Genomic DNA, 15,562 nt, shown 5'->3' with positions numbered 1-15,562 from the left:
CGGAGATCGCTAGTAGTGTTGCGATATCCGGCCGGCAACTGTGCCTCTCTTACTGCCACCGAGAATGGAGAAGGGATTTCGGCCATGGCCGTTACTCTGCCTTCCAAGTGGTTAAGAAGCCTTTTTCAGATCGTCAACATTGAAAGTTCCCACACCTGGGATAGTTTGCATGTGAGGCTACGGACCTTGGGGCTGAGGTGGAGGTACTTCTGCCTGGTTCCCACCTAGAGGAGCTTGTTGTTGGTTGGTGTTCTGGGCATCTTCTGGTATCACGATCACTTCTAGGTTTTGACCTTGATCCCCCACCAGATTTTCTCCTTGACCTCGACCGTGGCCTCGAGCCATCTCGCGATCATAATTTGCCACATCCATATAATCATCGTACTCAGCATAGTTATCGTTGTCTGCTCGATTATACCAGCATGTATCAATGCGGCCACGATGGTTGTCGCGGCGATATCCATCTAAGTACCTACTTCGACCTCCGCCTCTTCCCCTCCATTGGGGTCTCCTCCAACAGTCGCTTCCATATCCTCGATCATACCGGTCCAGCGATCTGGCGGGGAGGAGCTCTCTCATGATCACGGTGCCGCTCCTGATTCCCATGGGAATTCAGGGGCACACGCGTTGTACCATGGGGCATCACATCTTCACGATCAGCTTCTTTTTGCCATTCAAGTAACAACATCCTTAGATCATCGTTACCTAAGCGGATCCCTAAGCGATCCTTTAAATCCGCGAAACCTCGTTTCTCATTCTCTGGTATGGACTCCGCCTGTCGGCGCTCCTCAAGACTATGCCCGGACCGGTGCGGATGGGCAACCCCCCGGTTATCCGTCCGCAGTATTTCTCGACCATCAGCATCTTCTTCCATAAGCTCGACGATTTGGAGATGCATCGTTGGAATAGTTCAGACATCGCGGGGTTATCGGTACACGTCCTCCTCTAGTTTGACCGTGGCCGGCCGAGGCATCTCTATCAGTCATAGGTGCTTTCCCAGGTGCATGAGTAGCACGGTTGTGGCGAAGGCCCCTTTTGGTCTTGCGTCGCTCCACGGTGCTCAGCCTTGAGTCGAAACCGTTCATAGCATCTCTCATGCGATACAGTGTTCCAACAAGTCAGCGTTGCTGATAAGCACAGGCGGCTGTCCCCCAACATCTGGAGTGGGGCGATCAGTCATAGGTGGAACGTAAGGTTCATGGCGGTCATAGCCATGATCAGATTCTTCTTCAGAGCTTCAATCATAAAAACTTCCATCATAATATTGAGACATCCTTCCTCCTAGATGCAGATCTTGATTAGCCCCTCATTCTAGCGCCAATTTGTTGACGGGGGAATTTGGGAGCAACAAAGTCTGAGGTTCGTGGCCAAAAATGAGATCTGTGACAGTGGTTCTTCGTCGGAAACGTGAACAGTAATCAGTGGATTCGATGAACAGTGTTTAGTGGTGGTGGTTATTGGTGACCGAGATTGCTTAGGGTTAGTGGTGGCTCCTTTGCGCTCTCGCTTCTGACCCCTTGCAATTTGCCTACGTATCCCTATTTATAGGGAATCAAGCCAACGTAGTTCTTGGGGAACAAGAAACCTAATGGGCTTAGATCTCTTGTCCCGAGGCCCAGTGAAAAACCCACTGAAAACCGTCTTCTACTAGCTTTAGGAATGTCCGCCGATGAGGCCCAACCACAAAGGCCCAAGGCTCGTCCGCGGCTTCGAGACTTCGCAGATAAGGCATCTACCTGGCCAAGGATAACCCTCCGCTACCAGTTGTTTCTCTAATCCGTGGACGCAAGTATAGCCGTGGTTCACCCCAAATATTGGACGCATCTTTGCCCCCCGATAAGGAGCCCCTACAGATTACAGGACAAGTGATCCCAAGTTTTTGGGTACAAAGTGCAGGATACTCCGAAGTCTCCCAACGAGGACACTCGTTGACTACAGAGACAGAGCTCCCAAAGCACACACCATAATTTACCCCGCATCCCCAATGAGGACACTCATTGATTACAGGAGGAGGTCTTCCGTCCAGGCATATCCCTGGAGGTCTCTGACCACGTACACCGCCTTCCTGTAGATGTGCTACATAAATGAGTTTTTCAATAGAGTACCTGCACCAAATAGGTTAGTAATAATAATCTCTCTCTTCCTCGAATCATCCAAGGAATCCATCCAAGCATCCATGTTAAAGCTCTTTCAAGACATCTTACTCATTTAGGGCGCGCCCTAAGATTCATCATTAGTGAACATCTGTCAGAGATTTCCTCACCCTCCTACCAAGTAATTGGGCACGCAAACTCTCTATAATGAGGGCGCGCCTCCTCATACATGAGGTGTATTTATAGCAACTTTTTCATCAGCCATCCACAATGTAGGGCGCGTCCTGCCGTATTTATAGCAACTTTTTCATCAGCCATCCACAATGTAGGGCGCGTCCTGCCTACACATAGGGCGCGCCTATTTTGCTTCCACAAGCAAAGCAATCTTATCTGATCCTTAATTTTAGACGCTTGTTACTCAATTTCGACTATTTAATTAATCTCAATTTGAAAATTATTTATGCCAATTTTTGGGTATAACATTTTTCTAGAAATATTTATATATGTGTTTCAACATTTTAAACATATAAAAAAATAATAATAAATGAATATGATCAGATACTTACTCTGTAAAATAATATATATTATGTAATAATGAATTGTCTATTGAACATTTATCTTCTATTTTTTTATAATTAAACACAATTATAAACTCACTTTATTTTGACAAGATTCGAAATTTTGAAATCCCATAAACAGGACTAGGGAGATTTCACTAGAGACCTGTTAGGAAAACATATATTGCAGGTAGGGAGATTTCACTAGACCTGTTAGGAAAACATATATTGCAGGTACTATTGTAGTCTATATAAGGAACTAACAGAGCTAGTAAACAATACAAGCACAAGTGCCAAAGCAAAAGCATGCCAACAAGTTTCCATTCATCAAAACATTTTTTGATTAACATCTTAACAATCTTTCTTTTTTGTTCTACATGTCTTTCCAAAGTTCATGTTGATATCTCCAACCATCTTCCCGATGGATCACCTCCATTAACGGTTCGTTGCCAATCAAAAGACGATGACTTCGGATACCACGAATTGTATCCGAATCAACCAAGCTATAATTGGGCATTTGACCTTCTATGGATCGTAGGAGATGATGCTTTGTTCTTTTGTCACTTTTGGTGGAACGGGAAGGAGTCCGCATTTGATGTAGTATATTATAATTAGGAATGGGGACACGATTACTGTAGGAGGTACAAAAAGAAATTTATTTTTTGGGAGACAATATCTAATACGTGTTATTGGCAAGTTACGGTTGTTGGCATCTATATGAGCCGAAAAAGTAATCTAGTTGACTCCGAATCATGTGTGCAAATGCACGATTGGGGAAAAATATGAAATGCAATGCTGTTTAAATTCATTATTACATAATAATGAACGAACATATACTGTTTTTCAAGGGTAAAAGTTTATCCCATAATTAATGATTCATTCTTCTTAAACCAATTATCCGTCTACACGGAGCTTCTTATCAATGTCTGAGAAATTCCGATAAAATGCTTTAAAATGCTTATAAGCAATGTCAACATCATCCTTCCCGCATATCTCTCTTACACTGCAACAGAGCAAGAAATAAAGTATTTCAATCACCAATTAAGATGAGTAGATATATTAAAGTAGAAATAAGAAAGAGATAATAGAAAAGCATACAGGAAAACCCTACTTCTAAATTCAAATGAGGTGCAACCCTTTTTGTTAGGGAAGAAGATATGGTCAATCTTTTTCACAAGAGTAATGGATTCCAAAGAATATATATACACGTTCTAAAATGTTGCTTAAATTTGTTGGCAACTTTAGGTAGGAAAACATCCCAGTAAAGTAGTATTTTAAACAAAATCACAAAGGCCCGACTAGACTTATCTTGGGTAAAGTTACTTTTCTTTTGCTGTTATCTTTTTTTTTTCTGATGGTACTTGCATTAAGCAGCTACTGCCAAAATCTATTAAAAGAATTGATTAATAGTAGTGATAATATTCCAAAATGCTCTCCCCGAGCTTTCAACCGGTTCCATTCCAAATCCAGATCCATTATGCACCACCAGTTCAGCTAGCCGCCACTGCAACCCCAAGTCTACCAGATGGGACACTGGAGAGCTATGGTGCTGGCGTTATTTTGGCTAGTTTATAAACAGATAAATATGTAATATGTCGCTTCATCTATATATACCAATGGTTCCATTATCTTTCATCCTCTGATTCTACAAGAATTTCCATGAAAATCTTTGAAGGAAAACACCTCATCCCCAGCCCGCATGGCACTTGTGTTGTGCAACAGACGGCAATACAATTAATACAACTGCTACCCAATTGAACAACAGAAGCACATATTTGCATTGGTAGACGGCTGATGTGGCACTTTCAGATTATTCTAAATTATTTTTCTCAATATACAAGGTTCTCTGTTTTGTTCTTTTCCCTGACGTTTTAATTGTCGGCACAATTTTTGTTATATCTTTTAACATGCCTTAAATGCTACTGATAATATCATCAATAAAAAACTTAAAACAATTCACATGCTTCCGATAATTAAGTGTAACCTAAGATTTCAGTTTAATAACAAAACAATTCTTTTTATGTCCATATACTTATTCAATTTTTTTTGTATACAACTATATAATTAAAAAAATTCATTTCTTTTAAATTAGCAATGAAAATATCAACATGCATAATGCTCTTAGATTCTATCCCACAAAAACCTCTATATCATAGTTAACAACACTTTTGTTAAGATTGTTAAGAGAGGCGTACTACACATACAAAATTACTACATACTGACATGATAATAAAAAATCTAACATTATATAGAACATATTAGTTCAAATTTTTAAAATTTAATATTAGAAACACAACTACTAGTGGGTTCTGTTCATTATTTTTAAGATCGTGAAAAAACGTAAAATCTTCATCATAATGTACTTTATATTTGGATGGCAACAAATTCAATCTCTCCTAATAACCTTCCTAAACTCATCCAGTTCTTCAACAAGTAGACACCTAGTACATTTTGCATTTGCTACTCTTGAAGTTGATTGTGACCTTATGGAGTAACGAGGTTCTTTGAAGCACTAGCGACTTCTTTCCATGTTAGAAGTATCTTTTTCAGTCATTTCCTCAATAAAATGCTTATGTTTCACAAGGTGAAGAGCGTATTAAAAAAAATAACATAGCATCAGACAAAAAAATGTCAAAATTCTAATTCACACTTCACCAGCTTTTCATGGACAGACAAAGTAGATTATATTTGAAAAGTATAGTGTTATAGACAAAACAAAAATAAAATGGGAAGTAAATGTTATGTTCATGCATATATAGTGAGAGCATAAATATTTAACTTAAATTAGACATTTAATATATAAATTGGACGTGAACTATAAACATTTTGATTTTTCGAACTGACATGTACTTGTAATAATTTTTAATTAGAACAATCGGACCCCTTTAACAAACATCCTAGTTCCTCCATTTCATACGATGAAAAAGGGATATCTTCAATTTATAAGGGTTTAAAATAAGTATTGATGAATCAAGAAACTTGATTTAAGTACTGATAGATACCTATGCATTGAAAGCTGAGAAATTCCACAATCAACGGTACGTATTCCGATCCCTGAAGCAAGTATGGGACCTATAGTAGAGCCACATCCCATATCATTTCTCACCACAAACTCCTGCACAACAAGCAAAAAAATATCAATACAGAAAACTATTGCAACTAGGAAAACGGACATTGTGTTTTATATTGTTGCAGCAAAGTCCAAATATTAACATATTAGGCCTATTTAACTCCATACACACAGTTCCTTCTGAGATACAACACACGACTGCCTTTAATATAAAATCGAAAAGAACACATAGATACAGATATATCTGCCTTAGGTAGTACTAAATGAGTAGAGCAATAATCAGTTGATAACTTGTAGATGGTCATAGGGCTGTAATTCGAGTCGGGCGGCTCGCGAGCTCGCCGGCTCGAACTCATTTAAGTGGGCTCGACTCGGCTCGTTTAGTTAAATGAGCCGAGTTCGGGCAGAGGTTCCGGCTCGTTTAATTACTCGAGCCGGCTCGGCTCGACTCGTGAAATTAAACGAGCCGAGTTCGGGTAGAGGTTTAGGCTCGATTAAGTGTAAAATTAAACGAGCCGGCTCGACTCGACTTGTGAAATTAAATGAGTCGAGTTCGGGCAGAGGTTTAGGCTCGTTTAACTAAATGAGCTGGATCGGCTCGACTCGATTAATCTCGGCTCGACTCGATTAATCTCGGCTCGAATTACATCCGGCTCGAAACTCGGCTCGCTCGGCCCGAATTACAGCCTTAGATGGTCAGATGTCCAGTAATAAAAATTGGAGATTAATATTTAATATATCATCAATCTGAGCATGCAGGGTCAACTCATATCTATACTTGCTTGGAGTTTAAAAAGTGCCCTACACAAAACTAGAATAGTTGCAGGAATAAGATAGATATTTCTTAAAATATTGGAGTGAAGCATATTAACACAACATAAATCAGACCATCAAATTGTTTAGACTTTAGTACAAGTAGAATTTATTTATGGTCATTTTTTTTCTACACTTATAAGGAAGTACCTAATGATGCACTTACCTGTGTGGGAATGTTATCAATTTTTCCAACTTCTTTGAAGAGAAAAGCTGTAACGCCACTTGTAGCATACCGCTGATTAGCATTGTGCTTTATAACAAGCCCCTTTCCCAGTTCTGGTCGATGATGTTCTTCATGCTTGTCCACAAAATTTGGGTGGACGCCATGTGCCATGTCAGCAGATACTACATAAAAAAAGCACCAAGTTGAGTTCAGGTTTTACTTGCACGATAGTTTCTATATTAAAAAAGACCAAATTTGGCATAAAAAAAAAATTGAATAATGCTAGATGTCCTAAAACTTTTTCCATAGAAGGTCCCAAAGGAGCAACTGAGTAGCAAGTTAACAACAAGCTATATACTATCGATCCCTAATTCTGCATGTAAAGTGCCATCCAAGTAAACAACACCTTACTAGGCCACATAACATTGCATTTTCAGGATACCATTCTCAAACAAATTCATGAACACGCCAAAACTCTATCAACCTATCTTTTTTCACTGCATAAACAGTCATCGAACGCAGCATTGAGTATCATATGTTTATCCACAAAGTGTAGGATGGTGTTTAAGGAGCTGTTAAACCAAAAAGTTATTACAAAAATTATCATGTGCGCATGTTTTCAAGTAACATAGGGGTGACAAGAAATATCGGAGTATACTTATAAATCAGTGTAAAATGCTTCGTGGGTCATGCCATGAAACCTTAAATTTGTTTGCGGTTCAAACTCGTTTAATTATTTTTTCCTCTCAAGTCCTAGCTTTCACATCATACGGTTCCTTCACAAGCTCCGTTGTCGGGCTTTGCATTAGACCACTATCTTCCACGATCCAATACAGCGTTGTCCTAAATCTGGGTTCCTCTAAACAAACTCTTTTCGAAAGAAAGAAAAATGAAACCATCACGATCCACGATAGGAAAAAAGTAAAAAAGTCAAGGATATGCAACAAACAGCTGAGATTGTAGATAACTCTCTCAACAAATATTTTAAATGCAGGATAAAGGAGAAGAGATCAATTGTTGTCATAGCAACCTAGAATGTTTAATAATACAAAATTATCATTAACAGAGTCCTCGTACCACCTAGTATCTGCTTCACGTATTCTCATATTTGGTTCAGGGAATATGACATTCCATGTGCCCATACCCAGGCCATGTGCTCCTACTACGTACAGGAAAAACTCGTGGACCGCACAACACTAGTATAGCGTCCAATAGGACTTGAAATATGGTATGCTACATGTGTAACAATGTCTTGCCTAGATAAAAACTTGATACTTGTGTTATCTCCAATATTCATCCATAAACGTTTGGCTTTACCGAACAGGTTTCTTGTTTGCTAATTTCCGCAAAAAAAAAAATTACCCGAGTAAAGCCGAAGCAAATAAGCTTTATCTACATCACTAGTTTATTCCAGATCATCTATTACAGTTCAAGATTGAGATATCATGTAACAGGATAGTTATTTTTGGAAAGGCAACTAGACAACATGGAAACAGATAGACAGACAGCCATCTACCAATTACTACACGTAGAATTGTCATCGACATACCAAGAAATGACTGGCGAATAGAACGCTCAAAAACACTTTCTCCAACATAATTATGAACCAAACAATCAACTATCCTTCTCATGGCCTGAAACATGGTTGGTGCACCTGCTCCTTGGGCGGAGTCCGAACCTACCTGAGAGAAGCATTGTGGTTATTAACGAAATAAAAAGCACGGCAGTGAATGTAGTCGAAGGGATCAAGAGTTAGTCAGTATAGAGTATTATCAAGTGCACTCCACATTTATGGAGAAGACCTTCTTTCAAGTTAAACATCAATATTGATAGTCCAATATTAGTAACCTAACAAGGGAGTGCGGCACAGGGCCGGATATGATGTGTATGCCTGATGTGCGGAGAGGTTTGTCAAGGTGTAATGAATATGAAAGGCTAAGATCTAGATTCATATCACATAACTTAAGATATATTCTCTCTTCATTAACACGTCCTACGGCCCACTTTTTTTCACTACTTGCGCCTCATTGATTATTACATATTTTCAACAACAAAATTTAATTATTACTTCTTTTTGTATCTTTAATAACAATTTAGTTGATCCATGTTTAAAAATTCTATACATAGATATTTCCCTTGTCTTGGATAGGGCTGTCAATTTTGGGTTAAGGCTCGTGTTCGTGTTGGGTCATATGTTCTCAAGTGTTAAATTAGAGGTCTGACACTAACCCGACCCGAGAAAATTATTGACCAGCGCAGAAGTTTGACGCTATCCCGACCCACTTATTGAACGGATTACACGACCCAATCTGCTAACTCTTTATACAACAAGTAATTTATCTACCAGGTATTTTATTTAGTAAATTTAATAGCATATTATCATTATAAAATCGCTATACTTGATTTGTTTCAAATTATGTAGTAGGATGCATAAAATACGTATTTAAAACTTAAAATACTAATTTTATGTGACAAAATTTACCATTGCTTACTAATTAATTGAAATACACATATAAATTTATGCGGAATATAAGTAAACAAGCAAAAAGAACATCGAATGATTATTTTTTCATGATTAAATGATCTATTATACTAGTATATTATATATATATATAAAAATTATTTTATGAGAAAAAACAGTTATATAATTTATGCAGATCGGGTTCGAAATAAACGGGTTGACCTGAACCCCGTCTTATTTGGTTACATTATTTATGCGGGTCAATTTCTAGTCCGACCCATTTTCGACCTGTATAACTTTATGTGTATATATATTTGTAACTATGTGAGTGTTTGTAGTGTTTATTTATTGACTGAAAAAGAGAATTAGAGAGATGAGAGGTGAGAGGTGAGAGGTGAGATAGAGAGATTTAAGAGAGAGCTCCTGTTCTTTCAGAAAATAGAGATTGACCGTATCACATGAAAATGAAAAAGACCGGGGACTATAGGCATTGTCGTGATGCATGTATTGTGTCTTACACATCCATAGAATATGTATGTAGCAACATAATAAAGGAAAATATATATTAACTTTAGCATATACATGCTTGTGTTGGGATTACAAGGTCAGCACAGTCATAAAATGCCTATGCATTTCGGTGCTGGGGACTTATGTTATTTTGGTCAAAGCTTGGCGCAAAAAATGATAGACAGGGATTTGACCCGCTTATTAACATTAGAAATGTCTTCCAAAAATTTAATGTACATTACTATGATCTATTAAATTCAAATTTATCTCATATATTAAAATATATACGGACAGTGAAATAAAAAGTATTTTGTTTTCTTGTAAAGTATTAAGTACCAATATTGAAATTACATGATATCTTTATCTTAAAAACAGAAATATAAAATTACACTTTAAAAATAAATTCCTATCTTTTATTTTCTTAGTTATTTTTTGGAGAGGCGTATTTATGGATTTCAACACAAAGTTACTAACAGTGGAATTTATAAGTATCAATCCTCTTACCTAGCAAAGTTAAAACCTTTTATATTCGTTGACGAAATTAAGAAAATATTATGATGGTTTCAATTTTTACTAAAGGCTGAACGATATTTAAAGAGAAGAAAAATAAGTTTAGGCATACAAGGGTAAGAGGAGAGATTTTTAATGATCAAGGAGAGTGTGAGGCTGTAAGCGAGTTTAGTTTTTGTTATCTATATGTCCAGATCATGGCCATAGATACCAGTAAAACCTAATGGGTCATAACTTTATGGCCAGATCATGGCCATAGATACCAGTAAAACCTAATGGGTCATAACTTGTTTAAGAATTTGTTTTAAAAAAAAAAAAATTGCTACCGGACAGCCCCCTACAAATACATTTATGTTACTGTGAGGGATTTTTATCTGTATAACTACCAATTTCATAAAACGAAAATGAATTAGTGATCACGTAACTGTTCTAAAAAAAGGACCTTCGCCACTTACCTCTTCATTATCAAAAAGAGCGATCATTCGAATCGCGTGTTCGTTTGATAAGTCTCCCGGTGATTGACAGGAATCTATAAGAGCTCTTAAAGCACAATAGCTAGATGCCAAATTATCCAATCTTCCAGAAAATATGAACTCATCATTGCCACCTCCAAGGCAGCTAGGCTGGGTATCACACACATTCAGTTCAATACTCGCAATCTCATCAATTTTACAGCCAACTTCATCTGACAAAATCTACAAATAAAAGAAATTTTAAGCTTCTATCATAAAATAGGTATGAAAGATACCAAACTCCCACAAACAAAACAAAGATTATTAGATTATAAATTATAAATCCAGTGAAAGAATCATAGTATCTTCAGCTGCCTGAACAATTTAAGTTCAGTAGCATGAATGTTTCAATTACATGTTAATCAAGAATCAAGATTGAAACAATTTTTTACTAACTATAATGTTCACTTTAAAGATGGGTAAAAGATGAGTCTAACTGCCTTTCAGAAGTTTCTCCCAAGTACTTATAGATGTTTTTACAAGTAGTTCATATCTTATAAATGTGTATTTCATAAGGGACCACAAGAACCTATGTTCAGACGTAAACACGACAAATTTAACATCGCAAACAGAGAACATATATAACAATTTCTTTTTTTTAATAAATTCATATATAATAATTTCTACTCTTCTGTTATTCTACTCTTCTGTTATTCTACTCTTTTGTTTTCTACATTTTTAAAGGCTTGGGAAAAATTATGTTCAGACCCATTCTTCCCCACCAAGAACCTCTGCCCACTATCCCTTCAAATAGTACATACAAGTCAAGGACAACCGAGATTTAAAAACTTACCTGCATAAGCAGTGGATGATGACCGTCTTTTAAAGACAAATCGGCATTTTTTCCTTTGTGTTCAGAAGATACATCCTCGTGTCTTGTTGCCAGTAGAGGGATAAGCTGAGTCTCTAGATTCAGTTTGAAGCCATCTTTATTTACTGTGCTAGACAAGTAAACAACAGGAGGATAGCCAATTTAGCCAAAAAATGATGAGACTAATAATACTTAATCAAGAGACAAAGCAAATGTATCGAAAAAATTGCCAACAAATCACCCAGATTTTAAAGATCAAATAATTCATTAAAGCTTAAAACACTTCATTAAAGCAAAAAATAAAAACAAACATGGGATACAATGCTAAGTGTTCTTGAAGGAAGGACAACAAACCGGTCAAGATGAATGGCCAAAGTAGGTACTCGTAAAAGAGGCCTCTTTACTTTGACAAGCCTGTGCGAAAAGGTCCCATCATCACGTCTTACTATAACCCTTCCAGCTAAACTTAAGTCCCTGTCAAACCAAGTGTGCCACAAACCTCCCCCATACGTTTGCACATTGAGCATTAAATATCCAGATTTGGATGATGCTGACTTTGGCTTCAATTTCAGACATGGGCTATCGGTGTGGGCAGCAATCACATGAAAACCATTACCGATAGAATACCTGAAAAACTTATGACTAAGTGTCAAAACAGTATTTAAAGATTACAAAAAAAAATATATGAAGGTTAGGCATTGCAGATTTTCCTAAACAAGCAGTAACCTGTACAGTACGAGAACTGACTAATTAGAATCATACAAGCATACAAAATATGGTCAACGAATAGATCTACTGAAATTTCGCAAGAAAAATGGGTATAATAGAATTGCAGACAGAATATAGAGAAGACTCCAACCTATTTTGATGGTAAATCTAGTCTCAAATCTATAACCAGAATCTTACCAAAATACATACTATACTACTTCATCTTTATCTATTTTAGTATCTTCAACTGCAAACAGTAGTGAGCATGTAATATGTTGACTTACTTTTCCCCAATAGCGAAAGCAACCAAACTAGACATGTTCCTTGTGAAGAAATAGCGCCCACCAGGCTGCAGGTCCCATTCATCATTCTCACTTAGCAAATGAAATCCAGCATCGATTAACTGTTCTTTAGCTTCAGCTTAATTGGAGGAAAGAGGTTTATGAGTTGAAAACACTATACTGTCACAACACTGGTATTATTCTGAAGTATATACATATTCTTGGCAGAAAAAACTAATCAAAAACTTAAATCATGCAGCATGAAATCCAACAGCAACTAATTGTTGTCATTCCAGCTATGCAAGTGGAGGGGACAGAGAAGAAGGCATTGTTTAAAAGAAATGATATCTATAATGTAAACAATTTTCTTCTTATTTTCTGAATTGCAGAAGACATACTGATGCAACATGTAAGCGCACGAATAAAAACATATTGCACAATCCTTTGCCCTTTACAGGGATGGTTCAGCTTCAACCAAATTAAAAATGGTGTTCCTCAAGTATTCTTATTTAAATAGCCCCTCACTTTTATGTCATATAATATTCAACATGGTCAAACTCATATACAAGAACAACTCTCATTCTGTCATCCATTACGAACAAAATGACTAAGGAGACGGATTCCACGTAGTTGTACTCGTATTATATTACATTCAACAACGGCTTGCATTCCGTCATCTGTGAGGAACAGAACGACCAAGTATATGGACAAAGGGAAGGAATTCATATGATAGTCGTGGGTGCCAAGTAGACATGGAAAACCAGAAAAGAGAGTCATATTAGTGACCCGTGTATCAATTAACATGATTACAAGTGTGCCAAGTTTATACACTACAATAAATTAAGTCAAAACTCGGTACCTACTGCGGCAAGCAGAGACTAGTCAGTAATGGCATAGTTCTTAAACTTAAGAAACAAGGTACCGCAGATAAGAGAAAAAATTTATACATTTTAATAATTTGGTTTATTGATATACATAAAGTGCACCACAACGTTAATATATTTAATAGCTGTATGCAGGCTCTAGTTATTAAGCTTTTAAGTAACAAGCACGATTAGTCAGATTTTTGGGCTTAGCTAAGTAAGAACTTAAGTCCTTTCCCCGTCCTATTGCATTGTGTTCATAATAAGTGCATTCTGTTTGGACCTCTAATAATTCGTGAAATTGCAACTGGTTATTCCATATGGTTATAGTTTGTGTGCAACAATTGTTTTAGTATACCAATTTTTTTATCGTAATCAACCATATCTCGAAAATCGGTTAAATATAAAAACTGATTAGCAAATGATACCTGTGGCATGAAATTGAGTCCATGACTCGTTGAGATAATCGAGTAAACCACCAACTATAGACCGACTCGAATTAGCCTGGTTCATTTAGAATATAAATCACAAACAATGAGTTTAGCACCGAAAAATGTAATTATAAATTATGAGAATTAGAGAATTAAAAATTAAAAAAGAAACCTGCCTGGTTTGAGTTAGAGCACAAAGGGCGTAGAGAAGAAAGCTGGTGGTTTGGATTGTGAGAGAATAAATTGAAGCGTAGGGGACGACTGAAGAATCGAAAATCTGGTTTTATGAGTGGAAATGAGTGGAACCTAGTCGCATTGGACATCTCCGTCTCCTCTCCGCCGCGCAGGGCTGTGTTATGTGTGTTTTACGGAGTCTCTCTGGATACAAAATATTTATTTTTCCAAAATGCTTGACTTGACATATCTTTTAGCCACTTGTTCATGAAATATATGGAATTTAGAGCAAATGCGACAATGTTCTAATGGGTTCCTTATAAATATTATAAAATATTAACTCTTAGTGATTTAAGACATAATTTTGAAATTGAACTCCAACAATGATCCTTATCTTCATTCCTTATTAATATTATATTAATAAATTTGAAAATATATGTGGAAGAAAGAAAGAGAGAAAAGTAAAAAGAAGAAAGAGAGATGAATTTTTTATTGCTAAAAGTGTTATAAGGGAGTAAAGAAGGAAGGTCATGTCTTAGTGATTTAAGGAAGCGCTAAGAACCATTTTTTGTCAAAATCCTTATAATTGAATTTAAGAGTTCATATAAGGGAGTGGTTGGACTTGCTCTTATAGGCTTATGCACTAGTGATGGTGAATTTTTTTGGGTAAATCTTACCATTTAAACATCAATATTAAATTAATGATATATGATTTTATTTTGTAAATCTTATGAAATGTTAGTGATATTTAAATATAATTATTTATTATTATTTATTAAATAAATTACTTCTGATTAATCAATCCGATTAATCATCGATTATCCGATTAATCACTGAAAGCTCCCTACATCGAACAATCCCGATTCCCGCTTTTTAGAACACTGCTTATGGTTAAAAAAAACCATTTTTGGATGAAATTGCGGGTGTTCGCCCAAATATCACTATTTAGGGCAAAATTGTCCTGAATGTCAATTTAATGAAGATTGACCTCAAATGTCACTTCAAAGACTAGTGCTAGACTACTAGGTTCCCCAAATATCTTCCCCAAAAATTTTACCAAATTACGTGGTTGACACATGACTTATTTTAATTCGTAGGCGCATATTAATGCACGCGGGGTCCCATTTTATTATTAGGAAAGTTACCAACTATTCATGTGATACATCACATTTGGGTAAATTTTTGGGCTAAAAATTTGGGGTCTCTAGCATTTCCCACTTCAAAACGGCGAATTGGGAGCAGTTTTCAATATTAAAAAAACGCAGTTTCGGTTTACGTTGTTTGTTTTGAAAAAATAAAAACGCATTTTTGTGTTCAGTTTTGCAAAAATATTATTTTGTTTTTTAAAATAATACAAAAACAGGATTTCGTTTACTGTTTTTATCAAAAACACAAGTAGAGACCATGTTTTTGGATAGTTTGTATATTTTTTAATTAAAATAAAAAGCGTTGTATCGGTTTTCATTTTTGTTTATAATAACGCATTATCGAATTATGTTTTTATATATAAAAAGGTACTTCCAAATTTCATTTTAGCAAAAACGGCAATTTTTCTTCTGTTTATCAAAAGGCAAACTAGAAAATAAAATTTTGTTTTTAACAAAA

At 36.3% G+C, this 15,562-nt stretch overlaps 1 protein-coding gene across 1 annotated transcript; it reads right to left on the bottom strand.

Moving 5' to 3' along the window:
- Positions 1–3,433: 3,433 nt before the first annotated feature.
- Positions 3,434–14,200, bottom strand: LOC141700712 (putative aspartyl aminopeptidase). Its single transcript, XM_074504412.1, has 10 exons — positions 13,960–14,200; positions 13,781–13,856; positions 12,493–12,628; positions 11,855–12,127; positions 11,483–11,630; positions 10,633–10,872; positions 8,249–8,381; positions 6,700–6,881; positions 5,653–5,765; positions 3,434–3,653 (listed from the first exon to the last, which is right to left on the bottom strand). Exons 1-10 carry the CDS (start codon positions 14,104–14,106, stop codon positions 3,545–3,547), a joined length of 1,557 nt encoding a protein of 518 aa, XP_074360513.1. The 5' UTR covers positions 14,107–14,200; the 3' UTR covers positions 3,434–3,544.
- Between the last annotated feature and the right edge of the window lie 1,362 nt (positions 14,201–15,562).

This window comes from Apium graveolens, unplaced genomic scaffold (genome assembly GCF_009905375.1).
Source record: "Apium graveolens cultivar Ventura unplaced genomic scaffold, ASM990537v1 ctg2796, whole genome shotgun sequence".
Classification (NCBI taxonomy): domain Eukaryota; kingdom Viridiplantae; phylum Streptophyta; class Magnoliopsida; order Apiales; family Apiaceae; genus Apium; species Apium graveolens.
Note: the sequence above shows the minus strand (reverse complement) of the source record. Positions and strands in the feature narration are given on the sequence as shown.

What these genes read in the sequence shown, in the direction of transcription:
- LOC141700712 (XM_074504412.1), bottom strand. Translation starts at nt 14,106, where the DNA reads ATGTCCAATGCGACTAGGTTCCACTCATTTCCACTCATAAAACCAGAT. An exon ending in TTGGCCATTCATCTTGACCG is followed by an intron (nt 11,631 to 11,854) that starts GTTTGTTGTCCT and finishes TTACTTGTCTAG; the next exon opens with CACAGTAAATAAAGATGGCT. An exon ending in TTGATAACATTCCCACACAG is followed by an intron (nt 5,766 to 6,699) that starts GTAAGTGCATCA and finishes CTTGTTGTGCAG; the next exon opens with GAGTTTGTGGTGAGAAATGA.